Source organism: Alexandromys fortis, unplaced genomic scaffold (assembly GCF_014885135.2).
Source record: "Alexandromys fortis isolate MF-2015 unplaced genomic scaffold, M_Fortis_MF-2015_v1.1 scaffold_80, whole genome shotgun sequence".
Lineage (NCBI taxonomy): Eukaryota > Metazoa > Chordata > Mammalia > Rodentia > Cricetidae > Alexandromys > Alexandromys fortis.
In genome coordinates this window covers 5,779,224-5,804,878 of record NW_026068174.1, presented here as the reverse complement: position 1 = coordinate 5,804,878, position 25,655 = coordinate 5,779,224, and the positions used below count along the sequence as shown (strand labels likewise).

Sequence of the window (25,655 nt, the reverse complement as noted above, 5' to 3'; positions counted from 1 at the left end):
TTTTTGAGGCTTCCATAGCAAGAAACAGACTTTAAAAACAGATATGTATTTACTCTTCAGGGATGGGGGTGGCTGGCTGCTGTTAAATATAAATGTTGGCAGAGTTGCTTTCTTCTGGGCTATCTTTTTGGCTTGTAGATGTCTCTTTGTCTAGGATTGAAGTCTCCTGATCATTACCTTTTACACATTAACATGTCTATTCGTGTCATCCTTGTTCAGGTCAAGTTTAGGTCGAAATGTTGGTGAAACTTTATGAGTGTAATTTCTGACATTTCTAGGATGCACTTTCTCACAACAAACTCCCTGTTCTCTGGCTCTTACAATTCTGCTATCCCCTATTTTGCAATGTGATACCTCAGTCTTAGGTACAGGAGTTGTGTAGTAGATGTATCAGTTGGGACTGGTCTACAACTCTGCATTTTGATGGGCTGTGATTTTCTGTAATGGTCTCCATTTGTTGGGAAGAGAAGTTTCCTTGAAAAGGGATGAGAACTATACTTTTCTGTGCATATAATGATAAATACTTAGAATATAGTTGGGGATTATTCTGGTTTAGTAAAGTGGTAGTTGTAGGTTTCCCCCCAAGATCCATGGCTTCTCTAGTGCTGGGTAGTCAGCTAGATTTCCAGTATTAGACATTATTTTCCTCTTGTTGAGTGGGCCATATGCCCATCAGAAAGCTCAAGAGGCCTAAATTAGAGACCTGTTGGTTACTGCCAAGGTAGGCATGCCACTACTGCACCCTTAGGGTTGCAGAGTCATGCTGCTCATTGTGTTTCATAGGCGTCATAACTGGGTAGGGCTATTGGTTGCTTTCCCCCTTTAGAAGCTTATATGATTCCTTGGGAGGAGGCTTTCAGGTCAGATCCAGCTCAAACCCTCTGGCCCTGTGTCTGAAGTACATGATGTCCTCAGAGACAGGGACTTACCTTCCCACTGTGGAAGGCAACCAAGGGCAGTAGCAATGGCCTGTAATGTTTTGGGAGTCTCTTGACTAACCCTGACCAACTCAAATTAGAGTTTCTCGTGCCTGATATTGGGGTTTGTTAGATAGTCCATGACATGGGGAGAGCATTGTCAGCCCAGATGGGAAGGTCTCATTTAAATTATTTATGTCTGTGTATACACTCGCATGCAGTATAAGTATTTTTAGGTAGATAATGATAAGTTTTCTTATGATTTTTTGGGCATCCTTACTGCTATTGACCTTCTTTATTGTGTATTTACCTGCCTCCCTCTTCATAATTAAAGCCCCCCATTTTTCCATTTTCTCCTCAGATCACTTGTACCTTGTTATTCCCCTCTCTGTTGTTCCTCCACCATTACCCCACACATAGTGGTGCCTTATAACTTCCTAGTTTCTGCAGTTACTGTAGGTCATATACTTACATCTGAAGATTTGGAGCTAGGAACCTCAGATGAAAGAGAACAGGAGACATTGGTCTTTATGAGTCACTCAATAAACTTTTCTAGTTCCATTCATTTACCTGGATAGACCCTGGAGAAAGATGTGCAGGATCTGGCTGGATGGAAAGGCTCAAGAGAGACATTCTAAATATTGAAATAGAGATAAATTAAGGCAAGGGCAGGAAAATAGGTGAAATTGCTTTCATCTGTTTCTTTAGAAATAAGCCATCTAAACAAACTTGGTCATATACAGACTATCCTTAGGCAATAGCTAAGAAACTGACATAGTAATTGCCTCTAGGAATGGGATTGTAGAGAACTAGGAGGTGGGAGAATAAGAATGGAAGGAATACCTAAACTATCTAAATATTTAATACTAAATACTTAAACATGTTCTGAATTTTGTTCCCAGTGCTTGCATTGCATAGTGGCATAATTATTTCTCAGTGTTTAACTTGGGGGTAGGTACACTGAGACTTTTCTAGGACTATAAAATTACTTTGTTAATACAGTTGTACCTGTGTATTGATATGTCTTGGCATCTGAGGATTAAAAAATCTTAGTCCTAGATAAAGATACATTTCATTGTTTGATATCTGATAGTGATTTGTCAGGGTTTTTAGAGTAACAGAACTTATAGAGTGAAAATATTTATGTATATAAAGGGAATTTATTAGAATAATGTTTATGCTGGGCAGTGGTGGCGCACGCCTTTAATCCCAGCACTCGGGAGGCAGAGACAGGTGGATGGATCTTTGTGAGTTCGAGGCCAGCCTGGTCTACAAGAGCTAGTTCCAGGACAGGCTCCAAAGCTATAGAGAAACCCTGTCTCAAAAACAAACAAACAACAAAAAAAGAAGAAGAATTTTTAGACTGTGGTCCAGCTAATCCAACAGTGGCTGCCTATGAACAGAAGGTCCAAGAATTCAGTACTTGATCAGTCCATGAGGCTGGATTCAGCTGGTCTTCAGCATATGCTGGAATAACAATGAAATAGGTTCTACTGCCAGTGAAGGAATGGACCTGCTAGCAAGGCGAGAGCAAGCAGGCAAAGAGCAACAGCTTTCTTCCATGTCCTTATATAGACTTCCAGCAGAAGCCTATGAGATTTGGATTAAAGGTGTGTCTTCCTACCTCAGAGATCCAGATTAGAAGTGGATCTTCCCACTTCAAATTAAACAGAAATCCCTCGCAGCTGTGCCCTCCATTTTTGGATTTTAGATAGTTCCAAATGTAGTCAACTTGACTACCAAGAATAGCCATCACAAAAAGTATATTTTAAAAACTCTAGTTCATCCAGGTAGTGGTGGTGCACACCTTTAATCCCAGCACAGAGACACAGGGAGACAGAGGCAGGCAGATTTCTGTGAGTTCAAGACCAGCCTGGTCTACAGAGTGAGTTCCAGGACAGGCTCCAAAGCTACACAGAGAAACCCTGTCTCGAAAAACCAAAGACAAACAAACAAACAAAAAGCTCTAGTTTCCAGTCAGGTATAGAGGCACACAGTGCAATCCCAGCACTTGGAAGGCAAAAGCAGAAGGACTGCCCTAAGTTTAAGGCCAGCCTGTTTTATACCCTGCATTCCAGGCCAGTCAGGACTAAGACCTTTTCTCTAAAAATGCAAACAAATAAAAATCTTAGTTTCATTTGAGTAGAGCAGAAAATAGAACAATAACCAGAAAATAAGGAAGAAGGAAAGAAAGGTGGATGGAAAGAGAAAAGAAACAGTCAAATGTTTTCTGCTTCTTAAACCATATGCCTTATGACAGAGATCAGGGATAAAATAAAAGAGACTTAACAGTAGGAAGGGATTTATTTCTTAAGACTTCTGCTTGCCAATTACTAGGCAACTATACAAGTACTGCACCATATATCCCTTACAAAGATTAAAACATTCTATAACCATAATTGCTGCTTGAAAACTGTTCTGGATCAAAACTTCTTGCTGTGTGTGGATCTTTTGCTTTCCTGTTTTTCTCTGAATAATACTTGGTTAAAGGGACATATTTCCACAGTTGTAGCCCTATTTTTTTTCAATTTCTATTGAAGAAGAAGCTGCTGTTTTGGGGATTCTACACTCCTTCCCAGTATTCTAAAATGCTTACTCTCTCAGGTATTCTGCAGGTGAAACATATCCTTGCTCAGAAAAATCAAAATGTCAGATAGGACAGCTATAAAGTAGATACCACATATAACTGGGTTTCAATCACTGCTCATATGAAGTCTTGACATCAATGCTCTGTGTGATGATAACTCGGTTTCCATCCACTGTTATCCAACAGCAAACGTTCTGTCCTCTTTTTGTGTCATTAGTCACAGGGGAAAACATTCCTATGTTACCAGCTAGTTGTTTCACTTCTTTGTCTCCTTGTACTTATCTTCTAGACAGAGAAGAGAGAGAGATTGGGGAATGGGAGAAAAGGTTTTAAATTGTTTTCTGGCATCTGGCAAAGGACCTGAGTAGAGTGTGTCTCTTGGCTCTGATAAACACTTGTAAGCAGGTCTAATGAGGTGAGGCTAGTGTTTTTAATCCTCTAATCGGGCTCGATCTTACTGTCTTCTTTCTGAATCCTGTCTCTAAACAATAGCATCAAGTGTCTATCTTTGGATGGGAGGATAAGTGAATGGAGGTCTGTTCTCAGTTTAGGGAGAGTTCTGAATATGAAAGGAAGAGCATCCACTGCCCAAATTGGGAAGCCACAGAAAATGCTTGAGCTAACTAAACATTCTTTAATCAATTTCCTAATAATTTAACTAGTCTATTCATGCAACTAGTAACTAGACATGTTCTATTTAAAACAGCCATCACTAATCAGAATTGCAGTTTCTTACCTATGAGCTAACATTAGTTCAGTTATTTTGGTTGGCATATTTTCTCACGCTTATGGGCTCATTTGTCTAGATATCTGAAATAATGATCTTGTTTGTATTACAGAGCTCTTATTTGGAAGACAGTGAGTCAGCAGCATTACTTTGCTGTGAATATGGAGAATCAGAAATCTTTAGTAATTTCAATGTACGTAGGTATATGTTTTTATACATATACAAATAATATACAGCCTTTGGTAGTAAATTAAAAACTTTTGGGGGTGGTGAAATTGGCTCTTGATACAACTAATGTAGTGCCTATTATTTCATCTATTTGACCTTACTCATCCAGTAGTATTGGAAGGCAAATAGGTGACTCAAGGTAAGTATATGTGTGTGTGTTTAGTAGTATATTTATATATTTATAATCTGTAACTACTGTGCTATATTTAGATGCATGGTAATCTCTACTCAAAGCATATCTATCAAAGTAGTAAAATGCTGTGTCCCGGAATTTTTAATGTATCTTTTCTGTAATTGTCTATAAGACTACAGTTGTCTTTATTTCCCTCCCCTCATGGATAATTTTGTTATTGTTTCTAGGGAGCCTTATTACACCATTGGCAGAAACAATAGATCTCACAAGCTTTTCTTCTCTCTCTCTCTCTCTCTCTCTCTCTCTCTCTCTCTCTCTCTCTCTCTCTCTTATTTCTTTCTTTGTTATTGTCTTGACTGGGTTTCTCTGTGTTCCTGGCTGTTCTGGAACTCCCTTTGTAGACCAGACTGGCCTTGACCTCACAGAGTTCTGCCTCTTCTGCCTCTCAAGTGCTGGAGTGCTGGGATTAAATTATGTGTGCCACCAATGCCAGCTCTTTGCCTTTTATGTGCACGAGTATTTTGCCTATATGTATATATTTGCACTATGTGTAAGCCTAGTGCCTGCAAAGGTCAGAAGAGGGTGTCAGCTTCCCAGGAACTAGAGCTACAGACAGTTGTGAGCTACCTTGTGGGTGCTGGGAACTAAACCCAGAGGTCCTCTGCAGTCATTTCTCTAGTCCCTCTTGCATATAGTTTTAATGGTCATTTGTTTCCCTTTTCCAATAGCTGCCACTGGGTCTTCATTCCTTCCCTATACACTGTGTCCTGACTGCTGTTAATACAAAGCCAAATAAGGCTATGATTACTGGGGCGTAGAGCATTAAGCTATATTTCATAAAATGGTATATATCTTATTTATTCCAGCTGATCCTCAGTAAAGTTACTGGTAGAGTCAGTCTGGAATTAGAAAATGGCTTGTTTTTGTGCATTGTGGTGGGCAGTGACATTAATCTGGAGATTCTCAGATACAAGTAAATTTCTCCTGAATTCTGTAAAACCTAGTTGCTCGGGGCTGGAGAGATGGCTCAGAGGTTAAGAGCATTGTCTGCTCTTCCAAAGGTCCTGAGTTCAATTCCCATCAACCACATGGTGGCTCACAAACATCTGTAATGGGGTCTGCTGCCCTCTTCTGGCCTGCAGGAATACACAGACAGAATATTGTATACATAATAAATAAATAAATAAATAAATANAAAACCTAGTTGCTCATACATTTGCTGTGTCTTTCATGGATTCTGGAAATATCTTGAAGGGAAGGAAATGAGTATGAGAGCTGTGACTAGGAAAATGAATGAACTGTCCATTGAATGAATACCTGTCTGAAGGAGAAAAGAAACCCTTGCTCTCTGTTCTCTGCTTCTCCTGTAATCCCAGATGCCTTTCCTGCCTCCCTAAGTCTTCGTGATTTTAGTTATGCTCTTTGTCATGAAGCTTGTACAGATTTGGAATGGCACTGGGAGAAAAAAATTATAAAGGCATATTTTGTGATTGTCATACTTATAGAAGGCTAGGCTGTTCTTGTCAAACCAGCTTCAACTACCATTTTATGGGTGATCCAATATGGCTTGGTATCTAATTGAAGTTTAGAAATGTGGTAGCCATTTTTCCCACTTAGAGATTTGTTCTGTGTCTAGCCCTATCGTTAGCATGACATGCTAAATTATAATATTCTTTAAATTGATTTTGACTGATCCCCCACACACACTTTCACTAGATTTGGTTTCTTCCAACACATAACTGTGACTAAAATTAGGCCATACAGCTAAGTTCTATGTGTGTCAGATGTTTATTGTAGGTCATAGCGCTCATGGAGACAACATGTCTTGGAGTTGCTTCTCAGGTTTATGTTATAGCACTCCTTACCCTTTATCTTCATGGTACAGTTTCAGGATCTTTACTAATTATGTTGACTCATCTGGTTGAACTTCATTCCATCTTGATGAAGAGTATAGACTGGTATGAATTCTATTATTGTGACTCATAAATAGTTGGAGTGGTGCTCATTTCCCTAGTGCTTACAAACATTAACTGATGAATCTACACAAACACTCTTTTATCACCATTTTGCAGATGACAGACTGAGTGTGGAAAGGTTATAAGATAGGTCAATGTTTTGTGATAAGCAGGGACAGCACTGACATCACATCTCAACTGACAGCTATCGATGAGCTCATTATGAGAAAGCAGAATCATTGATAGATTATGTACCAGGCTCCTATATGGTATCCTACAGGATACATTTTGTTCAGTGTATGATGAAATCCTCTCAGCTTGTAGTGGCTTATCATTTAGGTTGTCTTTCTCTCAGAGGTCAGTATATGAAAATCTATTTAAAAAGTAAACATGTTGGGAAAAAATTGGTCTAGTTTTAGCAGTTTTTCATCTTTGCAAACAATTACTTAGATGTTTGTATTCACAGTCAGTCCTGGATTTCTTTTCCTTCTTTCCTCCCACCTACACCCCTCTCCCAGTAGTACCTCTGCCTTAGAACTTGCCTTAAAGCCTAAAATGGCCTCAGGTTTGTAATTGTCATGCTTTTATCTCCTCAGTTCTGGAATTGCTGACAATTATTTAATAGCCAGAACTTTCATTCATTTGAAGAGTCAGGTTGTGGCCCTTGCCTGTATGCATAATGATATGTGTTTGATCTGCATGTTCCATAGTCATCCTCTGAACTCCATACACAGGCTGGTAAACACGTACACACACACACACACACACACACACACACACACACACACACTCACACATGTACTCACACATTCACACCGTGCAATAAGTTTGTTTTTTCTCTTAAAGAAGCAAAGCTACGAGCTAAGTGTGGGATATACATATATAATTCCAGTACTAGGAAGGTTGAAACAGGAGGATCTTGAGTTCCAAGTCAGCCTAGGCTATGTATCAAGACCCTGTCTCAAAATATATACACACGGGTCAAGTGGACTGATACTTTTATGTTATTGTTGTTTTATTTTTGTTTTTGTTTTCTTTGATTCTTGAGGCATGGTCTCATGTATTCAAGGCTGGCCTCATACTCACTGCATAGCCAAAGATGACTGGACTTCTGATCCTTTTGCCTCCACCTCAAGAGTGGTTCAAACCACAAACATGTGGCACTGTGCTTGCTCTCCTCACTGCTCTGTGCATCCAAGGCTCTGTGCATGCTAGGCAAGCACTTCACTGCTAAGTCACAATCTCACCCCTGGATTGGCTGCAGTCATGCTTCATTATCTTTCTTTAAAGGTATTAGATCCTTTTTGCTCACTCAGGTAGTATTTCCCACCCTCCCACTCCTTTCTTCCTTTCTTCTTACTCCTGTATCAAAGAATTTGAAGAGCTTCTTCCTAATTTACAAGCTTGGGCTGGGAATGTAGCTCAGTGACGGGGTGCTTGCCTAGTATGCACGAAGTTCTGATTCAGTGCTGAGTATTGTGTGACTTCCATGCACACAAGTCACAGTACTCTGAAGATTCAATATGGGGATGGTGCTATTTGTAGAGCAAGCATCGAAATTCCCATTATCTAACTTTCTTCAAGGGAGGCGATAAGGAATCATGATAACTATTTGAAGTGGAAGTACTCTTGTAAAGCGTTAGATGATAAAGTCAATCACTGAAAACCTGTCTATAATTCTGGGGTGATAATAGCATGAACTTCGTTAGGTATACTCATTCATTCAACAAACATTGATTGGCTCTTATGTATAAATCGCTGGGTAAAGAGGTATGGGGATTGGACATAAAATACAGAATCTCTGCTTAGAAAATATATTAACAAGTTAGTTTTATGGATGGTTATGAAAAGGAGAGGGTGCCCATCAAAATCCCAGAAAAATTCTTCAAAGACCTCAAAAGAACGGTGCTCAACTTCATATGGAAAAGCAAAAAACCCAGGATAGCCAAAACAGTCCTGTGCAATAAAAGAACTTCTGGAGGCATCACAATCCCTGACTTCAAACTCTACTACAGAGCTACAGTACTGAAAACAGCCTGGTACTGGCATAAGAACAGACAGGAGGACCAATGGAACCGAATAGAAGACCCAGATATCAATCCACACATTTTTGAACACTGATTTTTGGCAAAGAAGCAAAAAACATCAAATGGAAAAAAGAAAGTATATTTAACAAGCTGGCATAACTGGATATCAACATGTAGAAAAATGAAAATAGACCCATATCTATCACCATACACAAAACTCAAGTCCAAATGGATCAAAGAACGCAACATAAAGCCAGCCACACTGAACCTTACAGAAGAGAAAGTGGGAAGTACACTTGAATGCATTGGCATAGGAGACCGCTTCCTAAATACAACCCCAGCAGCACAGACACTGAAGCAATTAATAAATGGGACCTCTTGAAACTGAAAAGCTTCTGTAAAGCAAAGAACATGGTCAACAAGACAAAACAACAGCCTACAGAATGGGAAAAGATCTTTACTAATCCCACATCATAGGTCTGATCTCCAAAATATACAAAGAACTCAAGAAATTGGATACCAAAAGAACACATAATCCAATAAAAAAAAAGGAGTACAGACCTAAACAGAGAACTCTCAACATAGGAATCTAAAATGGTTGAAAGACACTTAAGGAAACGTTCAACATCCTTAGTCGTCAGAGAAATGCAAATCAAAAACAACTCTGAGATTTCATCTTACACCTGTAAGAACGGCCAAGATCAAAAACACTGATGACAACTTATGCTGGAGAGGTTGTGGGGAAAAGGGAATACTTCCGCATTGCTGGTGGGAATGCAAGCTGATACAGCCCTTTGGAAGTCAGTGTAGCGATTTCTCAGAAAATTAGGAAACAACTTTCCTCAAGACCCAATAATACCACTTTTGGGTATATATCCAAAGGATGCTCAATCGTGCCACAAGGACATGTGCTCAACTATGTTCGTAGCACCTTTGTTTGTCATAGCCAGAATCTGGAAACAACCTAAATGCCCCTTGACCAAAGAATGGATAAGAAAAATGTGGTACATTTACACAATGGAGTATTACACAGCAGAAAAAATAACGACATTTTGAATTTTGCAGGAAAATGGATGAAGCTAGGAAACATTATTTTGAGTGAGGTAACCCAGACCCAGAAAGACAATTATTACATGTACTCACTCATAAGTGGTTTTTAAAGATAAAGCAAAGAAAACCTACAAACCACAGCCTACAAACCACAATTCCAGAGAACTTAGACAACAATAAGGACACTAAGAGAAACTTACATAGATAAAATCTACATGGGAAGTAGAAAAAGACAAGATCTCCTGACTAAATTGGGAGCATGAGGACTTTGGGAGAGGATTGAAGCAGGGAGGAGAAAGACAAGGAGGGGAGCAGAGAAAAATGTAGAGCTCAATGAAAGTCAATTAAAAAAAAAGAATAAAGAAGAGGAGAGGGAAAAATCATTAAGTGTATAATTGTTTGTATATAGCAAGAAGAGAAGAAATTTAGATAAATGGTAAAAATTTTGGCCTGAAACCAAGTTATCTAGAGGCCTGGCTGCCTTAGATCTCATGGGGGCCCTCCTAGAAGAAAAAGGAGGTCCTTGCCCTTTCTTTGGTTCTACTTAGATAGTAGTTAGAAGCAGCTACTTGTTCCCTCTACTGTTGTTGGAGAGACTGGGTCCTAGAGCAGTGATTGTGAGGAGAAGAGATCACAGAAAAATACCAGAACTAATTGCAGAAGTTTCAGCTTGCCTCTAGATAAGAATTTCAGGGGTACTTGACAAGTGTGCTCAAGGCCCTCTTCAATCCCCAGTCATAGGGATGGAGATGGGGATAAGAATGTTGTGTTCATAGTGACTGGCTGACTGGAGCATTGTTATGGCTGAAGCAACCACTGAGAATATTGAGGGACCTGAGGTTTCTCTTTTGATTCTTGCCCCCTTACCTGCTGCCATCAAACCTAAAAGGAGAAAAGGTTGTAGAGAAACTGCAGTTCCAATTACTGGGCTTAGAGGGCTCAGCTATGAACAGCAAGCTCCATAACTATTGTAGGTCTATTTCTTCCTCAGGCAGGTGGTTAGGAAAAATACTTTGTTAGTTTATTTCCCAAGAAGAAAACATTTCTTCATTTCTTTCACTTCCTTGTGCTTCTGACTCCATCCCTACACAATTACACAGGAAGATCAGATAATTATGTTGTTTTATAATCTGTTTATTCTTTTGTTTTTAGTAACCATATAGGGAATGCATTTTACCTTTGTGAAATATTAGCCCAGTGAAAGGAAGAAATATCAGCCTTTTGCATTGCTAAAGAAAAATTTTTTAAAAAAAGAAAATCTAAAGTACAAAATTATTTGGTTGAAAATATTTTACACTGATCGATTGTTGGGATCAAACCCAGGGCTTCATACACACCAGACATATTCTGTACCACTAAGTGCACACAACCTCATTTACATTTTAGGCTGTAGTTTTACATTCTCTTCTAAGGAAAGACAGAGTCTTAGGGTGTTCTAGGCTGGAGGAAGTAAGGGATGACATGTAGGCCTATAGCAAGCAATAAACTTTTAAAGGTCAGAGTCTATGGGGGTTTTCAAAGGCTTTTTTCTTTTTTTTTTCTTTTGTTTGTTTGGGTTTTTGTTTTGTTTTTGAGAAAGGGTTTCTCTGTGTAACAGCCCTGGCTGTCCTGAACACTCTGTAGATCAGGTTGGCCTCGAACTCTCAGAGATCTACCTGCCTCTGCCTCCCGAGTGCTGGAATTAAAGGCATGTGCCACCACCACCCAGCTAATTCAAAGTCCTAAAGTCCCATTCCTTTAAAAACAAAAAAAGGTACAGCCATGCCTATCACAGCAATGCCCAATCCTTGATACCAGCTTGTGCCTAAGCATCTCCTTACGACAACAGGACACTCACTCAGGCATAGGTGTGCTTCCCTCTCTTTTTCAGACTCTTTCAGAAACAGTTTCACTAGCCAACAGACACAAATGTGAATAGGGAAAAAGAAAAATTAATTCCCAAGGAAAAGATTTTATTATGAGTGTCAAATGTTTAAGAGCTGATCCATCAGCATTCAGGGTTTTCTGGATTGTTTCTGCCTCACTTCAATGCACAGGAATCACTCATTAGGGCATATAGTCAGAATAGGAATAAAAAGTGCTGCAGCAAAAGGAGTTTGGTCATGAACTATATTCCAGTTTTCTCCTTTGAAGGGGTTCTAACCTGAATGATTATACTGGTAGGAAGCTGCTTCTGCTATTACAAATACTTGTATTCATTTCAGTATAAGTTATAAGATGGAGTAGCTAAACTATTTTAGCTCAGAAAAGTAAGTCTGAGAAACAAGTTTGTTTTCTTTTTATGATGTCTTGAGTGACATGTTTAAGAAAATAAAATTTAAAATGATTTTAAATACAGAGTGTATTTATGGAAATGGAATTATTCAGCTCAGTAAGTTTCATTGTGGCTTCACATTAGAATATTCTATTGACCATTTAAAATAATTTAATAACAGTACTTACCCAAATATAGCTAAATTGGGATCTCTGATTGAAACCCAAGAATTTGTACTTTTGAAATGCTCTCAGGGTTATTCTAGCATCAATCAGGAGTTCAGAACTACCAGAGGTTTTGTTTTTAGCTTTGTATTGAGTTTTGCATCACCAAACCAGAGATGCAGCATTTATAACATCTGTTTTCTTGAAGAGCGTATGATATTTGAAATGGACTTGAATCTTAGGAGTTGGCTGATATTTGAAATGAACTCGAATCATAAGAGTTGGTTTAAGCATATGATTATGCAGCTACAACACTTTGAACTTCTACATGTAAATTCCTTGACTAGGCTTCCCTTAAAAGAGGAACAGAGACTAAAATTAGGTGACCCAAATCTACCTTAGTTAAGGATGAAATTTCCAAACCTCGTGGAAGACTATGAGGTTTGGAACTTCCTGTATCAACAGTTTTGGAGTTACAGAAAAAAAAAATAGAGGCCAGTTGGTTGTTTTTTTTTCCACTTTTAAAATGTTTTTATTGGCATATGCTAATTATATGCAATAGTGGTTTCACAGTGACTTTTCCATGCAGATAAGTATTTTTCACATTTATTCAACTAAAATGTACATAGGCAAAAATATGATTTTTTCCACCTTTCTTTTCATTTAATGAATTGTTCAATCTGTTTATATTAGCTATTTTTCTCATTGTTGTGACAAATGCCTGACAAGAAGCAAATGAGTCAGGGTTTAGCTTACAAATTCAATCATGGCAGAGAAAGCATGGTGACAGGAGCAGGGGGCTAGCAGGTCACAGTGCAGCCAGGGTCTGCCACCAAAGACCATCTTTCTCCAGCAAGTTTCACAACCTTCCTGAACAGCAGCACCAGCTGGAGAAAAGTGCATATGCCAGGTACCCCCTCTCTCTCTCTCTTTCTCTCTCTCCTGTCTGCTAGTCACCAGCCGTCATCCTCCAGGAATAGCCATTATCCTGATCTATTTGACCATATGAATTTTAAAAGATTCTTTAAACGTATTTAAGATTGTATATTTCCATGTATGTATGTGTGTGTATTTGTATACATAAGTAAGATAATTTTAAGTTACAAAATAGAGGACCAAGGCCAGCAGGATGGCTCAGTAGCTAAAGGTTCCTGCCACCAAGTCTTATGACCAGAATTCAGTACTTGGGGTCTACATGGTGGAGGGGAAGAATAGATAACTTGCCCTCCAAATTCCACATGTTTGCTGAGGCATATGCATGTTACCCCCAGTCATCACTCCCACCACACCTACATGTATATGCATAAAATGTAATTAAATTTAAAAAAAAGAACTAAAGGGCTTAATACATGACTTGTGTTGAGCAGTCAGGCAGAAGCATATACAAGGTTCTCTTGTATTACCATGTCTTCAACAGAACCACAACAACATCACTATTGTCTGTGGTCTCAGCTCAGTTCATACTTATGCTCTAAAGGGAGAAACAGTGGACATCTTGACCATTTTTCCTTTTCTTTACCATCCATTATAGTGTCACAACTAACATTGCAACTTCCAAAATATATTATTTAGATTTACAAAATGACTATTGAAAAGACAGAAATAAGCCAGGTATGGTTGTGAAAGCCTGTCATCCCGGTGACTGAAAGGCTGAGGAAATGTAGAAAGAGCAGCTTCCCACCACCTGGCTCCCAGCCACCAGCTAGCTTTACCCAAAATAATTGCACGGAAACTGTATTCTTTTAAATACTGCCTGGCCCGTTATCTGTAGCCTCTTATTGGCTAACTCTCACATCTTGATTAACCCATTTCTATTAATGAGTATAGCACCACGAGGTAGTGGCTTACTAGGAAGGATCTTAACCTGCGTCCATCTTGGAGAGGAGAGCTATAGCGTCTGCCTGAATCTGCTTCTTTCTCCCAGCATTCTGTTCTGTTTACTCCGCCTACCTTATTTTCTGTCCTATCAAAGGGCCAAGGCAGTTTCTTTATTAACCAATGAAAGCAACAGATAGACCGATGATCCTCCTCCATCAAGGAAAGAGGATTGTGAATTCAGAACCAGCCAGGGTTCCATAGTGAGATACTATCTCAGAAAATATCAAAACAAAGCAGGCCAGAAATTTTATCATACATTGTTTTATACCCCCACAACTCCTAGGAAAATTATTTGCAAATTAGACATAGTTTATACGATATCTAGAAAAATCTAAAAAAAATGTTCCTGGGACACCACCCTTTCAGGTGCTGGATTTGTATCTAGTCCTTCTTTTAAGACCAGAACCATCTTTTAGACATGTGGCATGGAGAATGCAGGATGTAGCAGTAAAACAATTATATCAAACCCCAGAAACCTGACCTAATTCGCAGAACCAAGCAAATAAAAGCTCTGATTGGGTTATCTTGAGCCTGTTTGTATCTACAAGAACAATATGAACTCTTAATGGCTGAACCATCTCTCTGGCTCTCTAGATTGCTTTTGCCCTTAATTTGATGTTATTATTTTGGTGCTAGGAGGTAAGGGACAAATGGAATAATAATTCTCAGTTCTAGTTTTGCCAAAGAATTATTTGTGATTTTTTTAAATGAAAAAACTTAAGTCCCATCTTTAGAGGTTTTTTATTAAGTATGTCTTGGGTGGTACTTAAGAAAAATCTTTATAAAGATTAAGAAGTGATGGTGCAGCCACTGTTGAGGACTCAAAAATTCACTAGGAAAGGATTATAAGGTTTTGAAGTATCTGAAGGCTGAATTGGAATATTGTAAAGACTAACTTCAAAAGCACAGGGAGATTGAGGTAGCTTAATGTTCAGCCTGATGTATCCAGAGATAAGATGAGATATTTCACTTGTAATTAGGTGATCACTTTAATATTTATAACCAGACTAATTCTCTAGTCTATGAATTTCTTGAGTGCTGCCACCATGTATTCAAGTATAACCTTTCTCTCAGGTGTCTCAGTGCTGCAGGTGGATTCCTGGTGAAGCTGCTATTTCAGTTACTAGGCAATAGCTGGAGAACACAGCGGGTGGCCCTGATTAAGCAAACACCGGAAGACAGTTGTAAATTGAACAGCTACTTAATCTCAGTGAGTCTTCTGAGTTATCCCCAAAATCTTTTGCATATTTTCTTCACAATGTGCTTCTACAGTGGGGAAGCAATAGTAATTTTTTATCTAACTGAATTGTTTGGAACTTAATTCTACAAGGTGTGGTGACTTGCTCAGGAGTGTTTATAACTGAAATAAGACTAACGTTTGTGAATGCCGACCACAGGCCTGACTCCATACTAAATTTTTCTGTGTTATTTAACATTGCATTTTATGCCAATAGTCTTATATAACCCTGTTTTAAAAATGACAAGACTGAGCTCATTTATTCTACAATTATCTGCACTATTCTGCATCAGGCACCAAGTTAGGCAATGAATATCCAATATTGACCAAAGCAAAAGCTGTGCTTACAGAATTTATCACCCATTAGGGAAGATAGATAATAAAAATCAAATAGCTAGTTATAAAATATGGTATTATGAAAAATGCAAATGGGGAAACAGTTATTAAAAACAACAAGATATAATAGCCATTTAGATAAAGGATGCATCTTACTTGATGAATATATTGGTGGAAGTATAAATTAGTTTGATCTTGGCAATCTGACAATTTAGGCCTAAAATCTAATTCATAAAAATTTCTTCTAAATTATTTAAAAAGAAAGTATTATATATACTAAAGTAGGTAATATTTTCAGTAATGTAGGGTTATGTGATGGTTTTGGTAATGGTCAAGTAAACTGTGAGATTATTGCCATTCATTCATTGAAGCCATTAACATTGAAAGGACTAAAATTATAAAAACTATAGAATTTCATCAGAAATTTTTTAAAAATCTTAAATGGAAAAAGTAAATAGGAAGGGTACAGTCATTTCTTTATCTCACTGTTATGAAAAAAATTAGTTACAGATAGGTCAGAATTCAATATTGCCTGTAACTCAGCTTTGGGGTATCAAATGCTTCTGGCCTATGTGGTGGGCACCTGTACTCATATGCACATGGCACATGCACACACACATCATATATATAGATAGATAGATATATATAGATATATAGATATATATAGATATATAGATATTGTATAGCCTGGGCTACCAAGCAACCAAGATGCTATCTCAGAATAGAACAACACACACACACACACATGGAGCTTCAGCAGAGGCATTAAATATAAACAGTTTCATTCAGATGATTTGAAGAGCTTATTTATAGAGTCAATTTTTAAAATTTAGATTATTGTTGTTTTGAGAAAGTCTCATAATTTAGGCTAAACTGGAATTTTCACTCTAGATTTCTAATACTGAATTAATCCAGATTCAACACTGTGATAGCTCTATTTTGGAATATTTTACTAGTAGTCCTAAAAGTGGGAAGACAGGAAGGTCTGATTTTGTCCAAAGTTAATACAAGTGAGAAGTAAGCTCTTAGGGTTCACACTCCTCTACCTTTCCCCCACCGTTTATTCTGAATCTCTACAGTCTGCTCTGAAGTCATGGAACTATTACGAGTTATATTGTAGATGTGTCCAACTTGCTTTAATAAGAGGCATCTTTTTAAAATTTGTATATGTAACGTCTTCCTTTTTAAGGAAGTTTTTTTTTTTTTTTGTGGGAGGGGAGTGTTTGCTTTCGGTTTTAGCACTAACAGTCCCTTACCTGGTTTATTTTTAGATCTTAACAATGAGTTAGAGGGAGCTAAAGAGATGGCCTAGGGGTTGAGTCCTCTTGAAGAGAACCCAGGTTCAGTTCCCAGTTCATAAACTGAGCTTCTCACAATGGCCTGTAAGTCCAGTTCCAGAGGATCTAACATCCCTTTCTGGTCTGCAAGGGGGTACACACACATGAACACAACTTGCATTTGTAAACATATGTACACACATATATAAATAAAAATAATAAAAGTAACTTTTTTAAAGAGAGAAAAGGAGCTGCAGAGAAGCCATGTCTTTTTTTGTTGTTTGTTTCCCTCAGTACTGGGGACTGAACACAGGATCTTGCACACATCAGGTAGCTGCAGATGAACTACATCTCCAGTACCCACTCCCTTTTGTTAAGTTTTATTTTGAGACAGGGTCTTGCTACATTGCCCAGTTGGCCTCAAACTTACTATCCTCCTGCTATGGCTTTCTAAGTAACTAGGATTACAGGACTACACCACCATGCCTAATTTAGCCCGGACTTTCTATATATATTTGGGTGGGTGTTTGGTTGGTTGGTTGGTTGGTAGGTTTTTGTCAAGATACAGTTTCTCTGTGTAGCTGTGGCTGTCCTGGAACTCACTCTGTAGACTAGGCTTGTTCTTGAATTCAGAGATTCTCTTGTTTCTGCCTCACAAGTGCTGGGTTTTTTTTTTTTTTTTTTGGTTATTCGAGACAGGGTTTCTCTGTGGTTTTGGAGCCTGTCCTGGAACTAGCTCTTGTAGACCAGGCTGGTCTCAAACTCACAGAGATTCGCCTGCCTCTGCCTCCTGAGTGCTGGGATTAAAGGCGTGCACCACCACCGCCTGGCTGCTGGGATTAAAGACATGTACTACCACTACTGAGGACCCAAACTATATTAAGCAATTCTGGCATTCAGAGAATTATTGCCCTTCCTGTTGTGAACTTTATATAAGAAGTAAATATCAATTAAAATTCACTAGAGCGGTAATCAAATGCAACGTTGCCATGTAGTAATAATTTACATTTGACTATCTAAAGTTATGTTTAAAGTGAATGCCCAGGCCATCATCTTTCATTAAGACATACTTTAAGGCACCACTGCTTCATTTCCGTCCCCAATCATGTTTTCCACTGGTCTGGTTCTACTGCTCTACCCTGCACTAATTAAACCGGCTTAATCTGGAGCAGCTGCACCAGTACAATATCAATAGCAGAGGCAAACTGGCCTGGGCACTTCTTTACTGGCTGTGTTCACAGTTTCTCTCCTGGTGTCTGTGTCTTAAGGGCATAACTTTAGCTTTCATTTCTTGTGTATCTGATTACCTTTATAACTCATTTGTTATCTTAACAAATATGTATAAAGTACTTCCTGTGTGCCAGACACTATGAGGGTTGCTAAGGATATAGTGGTGTATATGGAAAATATGGCGCTTCTCTTTGGAAGTTAACTACTGGAGAAAGGGGCATTAAACAAACAATTATTCAGGAAAAAATTTAAATTTCTTCCAAGTAGAAAGCACCCATTCTGAGAATGCACAAAGCATCTAACCTAGTTTGGAGCAGGATGAGCTATAACGGTTACTAAAGAAGAACTGGTGTTTTAAGTTGTGCTCTTAAATTGCTAGTCTAAATCAACTAGGGGAAAGTTAGGTGGAAAGAATGGGAAAGAGGAAACCTTAAAGTCAGGAAACTGGCACAGTCAAGGAATAGACAGAAGGCTAGTGAGGCTAGAACAAAAAAGGAGGGGAATAATTCACAAACACATGGTAAAATCACAAAGGGCAGCTGGTACAAAGTTAAGACTTGGTGTTTATTTCTTTGACAAGAAGCCACTGAAGACTTTCCAGACTAGACTGATATTATTAAAAACAACCACCTAGCTTTCCTGTGAAAATAGGTTTATTTGTTTTGTATACCAGAGTCTGTGGGATCCTTGGATCCCTGTGACTGGGTTTAGTTTGTTTTGGCTTCTTTGTCAAAAAGGCTAGAGCTCTTGACAAAAGGGAAGGTGACAGGAAGGCAAGGTGGTAAAGAGTATGTAACTATGAATAACTGTGTGTCTTTCGCTAAGTCTACGTTTCTTTATCCTAAGAACAGAAATAAGAAAAGGTACACCTGCCTTGTGGAATTATCATGAAACATAAGGGCAGCAAACTAAACCCTGGCAATGTAAGCTTCTAATAAGTGCTGGATACTGCTGCACTAGCAATCTTCTGAAGGGTTTGCATGGTCCTCTCAGAACCACCTGCCCGCTGTGGAACAGAACACCCCATAGATCACGTGGACTACTGGACTCTAGGAATCTCTAGACTCATCATTTGATGGAGAAACAATATACATATAGTTGAATTTTGCAGATTGCATTTGGAGATAGAAAAGAAGAAGAGGAGCTAGAGAAAGGACTCGGTAATTAAAAGCACTGGCTGCTGGATCCTGACTTCAGTTCCCAGCACTCACACATCTTACAAACTGACTATAACACTAATTCGAAGGGGTCTGGTACTCTCTTATGGCCTCTTTGGACATTGCATGCACATGGAATCCAATTATTTTTTAAACCATATTTTATACAAACAAGCAAAACACTGATACACATAAAATCAAAATAAAAGATGAAGGGATAGTTTGTTGCAATCAAGTTCACTTATCTAATTTGTCAAATATTTACTGTGGTAAGAGGATTCATGAATAACAAATAATTCCATTTAAAAAATTAGCAGGGCAGTGGTGGCACATGTCTTTAATCTCCAGCACAAAGTGAGCTTTGTATCTTGTTCTTGTCTGGTATGATAACCCCACCTGCATAACTGTCCTTTCTGTTACATAGTCCTCAAATTAAAATGGAAATCTTCAGCTGATTTAGTGTTAGGAGAGAAAGACGACAACGGGAAAATGCTGTTATCTGGCTGCTGTAGAATGATAGACCAGAAGGGGCTGCCTCAGTAATTATATTACTTTTTAGGAAGGGTGTGTGTGTGTGTGTGTGTGTGTGTGTGTGTGCGCGCACACGTGCGCGCATGCCTGAGGGGGTGGGGCAAAAGAGGGCACTGAGTTACCTTGGAATTTGAGTCACAGGTGGTTACGAACTGCCTGACATGAGTGCTGGGAACCAAACATGAGTCCTCAGCAACAAGTGTTTTTAACCCCTGATCTGTCTCTCCAGTCCCATAGCTATCTTCTTTAAAGCCATTTTCTTAAAGTATTGTCATACAGCATCTCAACTAAAACAAAGTAGAGTAGGCGTCAATAGACATAACTCTCTCTTCTTCTCCTCCTCCTCTTCTACCAACAAACCGTACCAGCACTTATGATTGATATATGACACTCCCACATCACTTATCAACTACAGTTTACTTATGTTGATTGTCTTCCCTATCCCCTTTTTCTGTATTCACTCAGTTTCTTTTAAAACCTATATTCTTTTTTCATTGTTTTTTTTTTTTTTTCTCCGAGATAGGGTTTTTCTGTGTAACAGCCCTAGCTGTTCTGGAACTAGCTCTTGTAGACCAGGTTGGCCTGTAACGCACAGATGTCTGCCTGCCTCTGTCTCCCAAGTGATGGGATTAAAGATGTGTGCCACCACTGCCCGGCAACTTGTGAATTCTTTTTTTTTTTAAAGTAACTTGGTTTCTTTTAATTTATTTATTATGTATACAATATTCTGTCTGTGTGCATATCTGCAGGCCAGAAGAGGGCACTAGACCTCTTTATAGATGGTTGTGAGCCACCATGTGGTTGCCGGGAATTGAACTCAGGACCTTTGGAAGAGCAGGCAATGCTCTTAACCACTGAGCCATCTCTCCAGCCCCCTCTTTTTTCATTGTTTTGTGTTAATCTTGCCCAGCTTCAAAATGTTATTATACAGAGGATGGTGTCAACTCACCATGTGTATTACCTGGGACTTACTGGAAATTGAGTATTTTATTCTGGTGGAAATATGTTTATCTAGATTTGGGGATAATAACAATGGGAAATCCAAATTTATTTCATTGCTGTTGAATATTAGTTATAATATAAAAGAAATTTAATTCTTGGACATCTCCCACATAGTATGTGCCAAGACCCATTCTTGCTATGTAAGATATGAGCAAAAGGAAAAACCACTTCCCCCATAAGCTAGTAATTGGATACCTGGTACCGTTTTACACTCTGCCTCTTCCAGGAACAATCAGACCTATGTTTAGATTCTAGTGCTCAGATCTAGTGCTCTCCGTGATTTTCAGAAGTTACTTTTACTTTTTAAATGTTATCATTCACCTAGGTGGCTCAAAATCATCCATTGAATTTGCTATAGAAGGAATTTCCTTACAAAGTGCTCAGGTGTGTATCCCAAAGTACCTTATGAAAATAACTTAAGGAAATACTTTCCCAGGATTTACCCATAGGTATTCCCTAAGCATTTGTTTTTACAACTAATATGACTTAATTTCAGTAGCAATTTGTAGTATGAAAGCCAAGATCGCAAAGTTCATTTTCTATGAGAATTTATCTCACATTTATAGTTAGAGGGGAAAGGGAGTGCTTATTGAAATAAAAAAAATAGTCTTTAGGAGGATAGTTGTTACTTTTTGGTATGTTCTATAGTTTTCTTTTGGGAAGTTGTATTCACCTTACTTCAATTGAAGAATTGCCCCTCTCAGACTGCCCTATGAATGTGTCTGTAGGGTTGCTTTTCAAATTGCTAATTGATGTAGAAAGGCCAAGCCCCATGTGGGTAGAGCCATCCTTAGACAAGAGGACCAGGGCTGTATAAGAAAGGTAGCTGAGATAGAGATGGAGCTGGTAAGCGATGTTCCTCCATTGTTTCTGCTCCAGGTTCCTGCCTTGGCTTTCCTAGACAATGGAATGTAACCTGTAAGATGACATAAAACCTTTTTTCCTCAATTTGCTTTTGAACATAGTGTTTATCACAGCCACAGAAAACAAGCTAGAACAAATACTTTGATAAGCAGCCCATTTAGTGCCATTCTGAGAAATTTATACAGATCTTAGGGGTGAAAAATTATTTTTTTCTGGATCTCTTATTAAGAAGACGATGGGCTGCGCTTTGGACTGGAGAGGAAGGGGGAGGGGAATGGGGGAGGGGGAGGGGAGTGGGGGGAGGGGAGGAGGTGGAGATTTTTTAGTATAAATAAATAAATAAATAAGAAGACGATAGGTATTTGGCAAGGTTGGTATTGATGATCTAAGAATATGAAGAATGTAAGATCAAAAGAGAGTAGAATGTAGAGACCTGAAAATATTATTGCACTTCTCTTTTTCCATTTGCTTTGTTTTGTTGAGGCAGGGTCTCACACTGTAGTCTGGGCTGGCACAGAACGCCCTGTGTAATCCAGGCTGACCCTGAACTCATAATTCACCTCACCCGGCCCCTTAAGTGTTGGGAGGTGTGAGTTACCATATATCTGGTAGCATTTTATTATTTTTCTTTCTCCTTCCCTCTTCTCCATCTCTCTCTCTCCTTTTATTTTAAATACAACCATTGCATTTTAAACTTACCCTTGGATTTAATTATGTGAACCTTACATCTTTTTAAAGTACAATTCTTTACAACTAAAACCACCCTTTTCATAATACTTTTTTAATTTTTGAAATTATATTTACATAATTTTCCCTTTTACTCCCTCCAACTTCTCCCATGTATTTCCTTCCCTTTGCTCTCATTCAAATACTTGATCTCTTTTTCTTTAATTTTTGTTACACAGACACACACACACAGACACACACTCCTAATACAATTTGCTCAGTCTGTATAATGTTAAATCATTTTTACATGTCAATGCTCTTATCTATACTTATTCTAGTCATTTCATTGTATTTGCTAGTGTTTCTGGTTCTCCTCCCAACAGATGGGATTTTATTTCCTTGAGAATTGGACATAGTCATATGACTTTTGCTTTTTTCCCCCTCAATACTAGGGATTAATCCTAGGGACTCAAACATGTTTGGCAGGGGCCCTACCACTGATCTATATCTCTAAACCATTTTTTAAATTTATTTTTGGTGGTGATGTGATTAGGTTTTTGTTTGGGGTGGGTTTTTTATTTGGGGGGAATTTGTTTGAGACAGTGTCTCATTATAATGTAACTATGTAGACTTGGCTGGCCTCAAACTCCTAGACTGCCACCTGCCTCTGCCATACCAGTGCTGGGATTAAAGGTGTGTGTGACACCCACAGACATTGAAAGTATTCAATGTATTTAATTTTGTTTAAAGTTTGTTTAATTTTGATACAGATTCTCACTATATTGCTCAGACTGGCTTTAAACTTGTTCTGTAATCTGTGTAGGCCTTGAGTTTGAGATCTTCTTGCCTCAACCTCCAAAGTAGCTGGGATTACAGGCCTGTGCCACCAGGCCTACCAGTTTTTGTCAGCTCTGAGTAAAAGCCTTTAATCCTTAAGAGCTGAAGGATTGATTAGATTCCTTTCTTCCTTCCATAGTGACCAGTTCAAGGAGAGTGGACCACATGGAGTTAAATCTGTACCAGTCTTGGATGGATAGGTGCTATGGCTTGAATTTGAAATGTCTCTTGTGGGCTTTTATTTTGAACAACCCTTCTCCATTTATTACCCTATTCTGAAGGCTTCAAGAAGAGTCAATAGAAGGTGGGGCCTGTCTGGTAGAAGTTAAAGACTAGGGGGAAAGCCTTTAACAGTTATACTTGATGCTAGGTTGTGGTTCTGAACTTTGTTTCCTATCTAATACCATGTAAATCAGTAAGCCTTCCCATCATGCTCACATTACTATAGCCAGAGCTACTCTGCCTGTCCTGCCTGCCTTGCTATGCTGTCATGAAATCGCTCAGAAACCATGAAACAAAGAACATTTCTTCTCTTAGGTTGTTTCTGTTATGTATTTTGTCACAAGTGATGAAAAAAGTAGCTAATAAACATGTAACATAAATAAGAAAGTATTTTGAGCCAATGAGATTTTAAAGATGCCTATTAAGGCCCATCTTTGACAAATATATATTTTTTTCTAAATTAAAATTTCCTGACAATTTTAGGTGAAAATATTTTACAGCATCTAAAACACTAATGTCTGTATAATGAGATTATAAAAATATTTAGTTTATGTTATTCTGATTTAGTCATAAGCTATAGTCTAGAAGTAAATAGTATTTCCTGGTTTACCATACAGGCACTAACCTGTTTGAGACTATGACCTCTGATCAAATTCTAGATTCTTTGCTTTATATTATGTGGCAGAACAAAGTCTATAATGACAAGTACTTAAAATTCAGTTAGTATGTCAGCACTCTAACCCTGCCATGGGCAAGGCAATGTAGGTGTTCCTATCTGAACAGAAGACATAAACACTTAGGAGGAAGTAGTCCAAGGATAGGTTGAGCTAAAGCCTGATTTGCAGTTACAGTATCACTGTTGAATCTTGGAAACTGACAGAGCCTTTGAGGGTAACTATTAAGGAAAATGCATGGAACCTTGCAGAGTTAGTATGTGGTATAGGCAGCTTTAAGCTTCTCGGTTGTGCATATCCACTTTGAACCATAGAGTATTAGAGGCAATGTCATTCATCTGTGTCACATAACAGATCTCATCTCAGCCTTGGGATGTGATTTGGGAGAGCAGTTCTTCTCAAGTATGTATAAGACCCAGGTCCAATCTCTAGCACCAACATCACCCCCATCTTCATCTCTATTCCAACTGAATTTCAAAATTAATGCATAAATTTTTCAGTGGAATTTAGACACATTTAAGTATATGTAGGTCTGGAGAGATAGCTCAGTCGTTACATTAAAGAACTAGCCTCTCTTGCATCAACGCTGGCTCGTATCCCGGCACTCACATGGTGGCTTGTAAACTTTTGTAACTCCAGTTCCAGAGGATTCAATGCCTTCTGGCCTTGACAGGCACTGACTGCATGCACATGGTGTTACAGATATACATGCAGGCAGAACACCTATACATAACATAGAAAATTAAAATAAATGTGTGTAGACGGTATATGAGAACACAAAAATGTAGGTGTTGGAAGATGTCGTGTTTGATAATTCTTCTGTGTAGCAGAGGTAGCAACTGTTGCATAATCCAAGGACCCTTGGGAAGAGAAGCAGAAAGAGCTAAATCCAAACTAATCTATGCTTTTTTTTCCCCATTTTTCCTAAATAGTTTTCCAATATACTTGTAATTCAAAATCCAGGGGCTAGAGAAATGACTCAGCAGTCAAGAATGTGTACTGTTCTTCCAGAAGACCTGAGTTTTAAGCACCCACATTGGCTATCTAACAATGTGTGTGTGTGTGTGTGTGTGTGTGTGTGTGTGTTTATTTGGTTTTTCAGTCCTCTGGTATCATGTAATGTTTTATCTTAACATCACTCTGAAGGCTTAGTTATCCTTCTCATGGATTGCTGAGGTGGTATCAGGAAAGTTAAGATTTTCTGGAAAGTAAATCAGTAATAAACATTTCCTGTTGTTGCTTGGAGAGGTGTTTACTGATTAGGATATCTGGGGAATCCCTTTTAACATTTTTTTGTTTCCAGGAAGCACAGTTTTATGGGGTTGCTGGTTCCTTGCATTTATGCTTTTAACTATCTATTGGAGCTGCTAGTGCCTTTAGTGACAAGGATGGGTAGATGGATGTTTTAAAGTGATTCGCATCTGTAGTAGAATCTACATAGGGGAGGAGACATCCCATCGGGTGTACCCATGTTCCACACTTTTTGCTTGCCCCCCTTTTCTCCCTTTAGTTCTGTTCTGTTGAATTAGGAGCGGCAGGGCTGCGTCCCCGGCACCCGGCCGCCCGCATGGCTAGTTTATACCCAGAAATAATTACACGGAAACTGTATTCTTTCAAACACTGCCTGGCCCGGCTAGGTCCAGTTTCTTATTGGCTAGCTCTTACATATTGTTCTAACCCATTTCTAATATTCTGTGTAGCC

The 25,655-nt window shown here is 38.6% G+C and overlaps 1 protein-coding gene across 2 annotated transcripts in view; it reads left to right on the top strand.

Moving 5' to 3' along the window:
- Window positions 1–25,655, top strand: part of Ssh2 (slingshot protein phosphatase 2) — a 257,711-nt gene that overhangs the window by 51,498 nt on the left and 180,558 nt on the right. The window contains exon 2 of one of the 2 annotated variants that reach the window (XM_050128656.1): window positions 4,344–4,424. The exons of the other annotated variant lie outside the window; for it this stretch is intronic. Coding sequence (XP_049984613.1) covers window positions 4,344–4,424 — 81 coding nt within the window. The remainder of the gene's footprint in view (window positions 1–4,343; window positions 4,425–25,655) is intronic. 2 annotated transcript variants of the gene reach the window in all.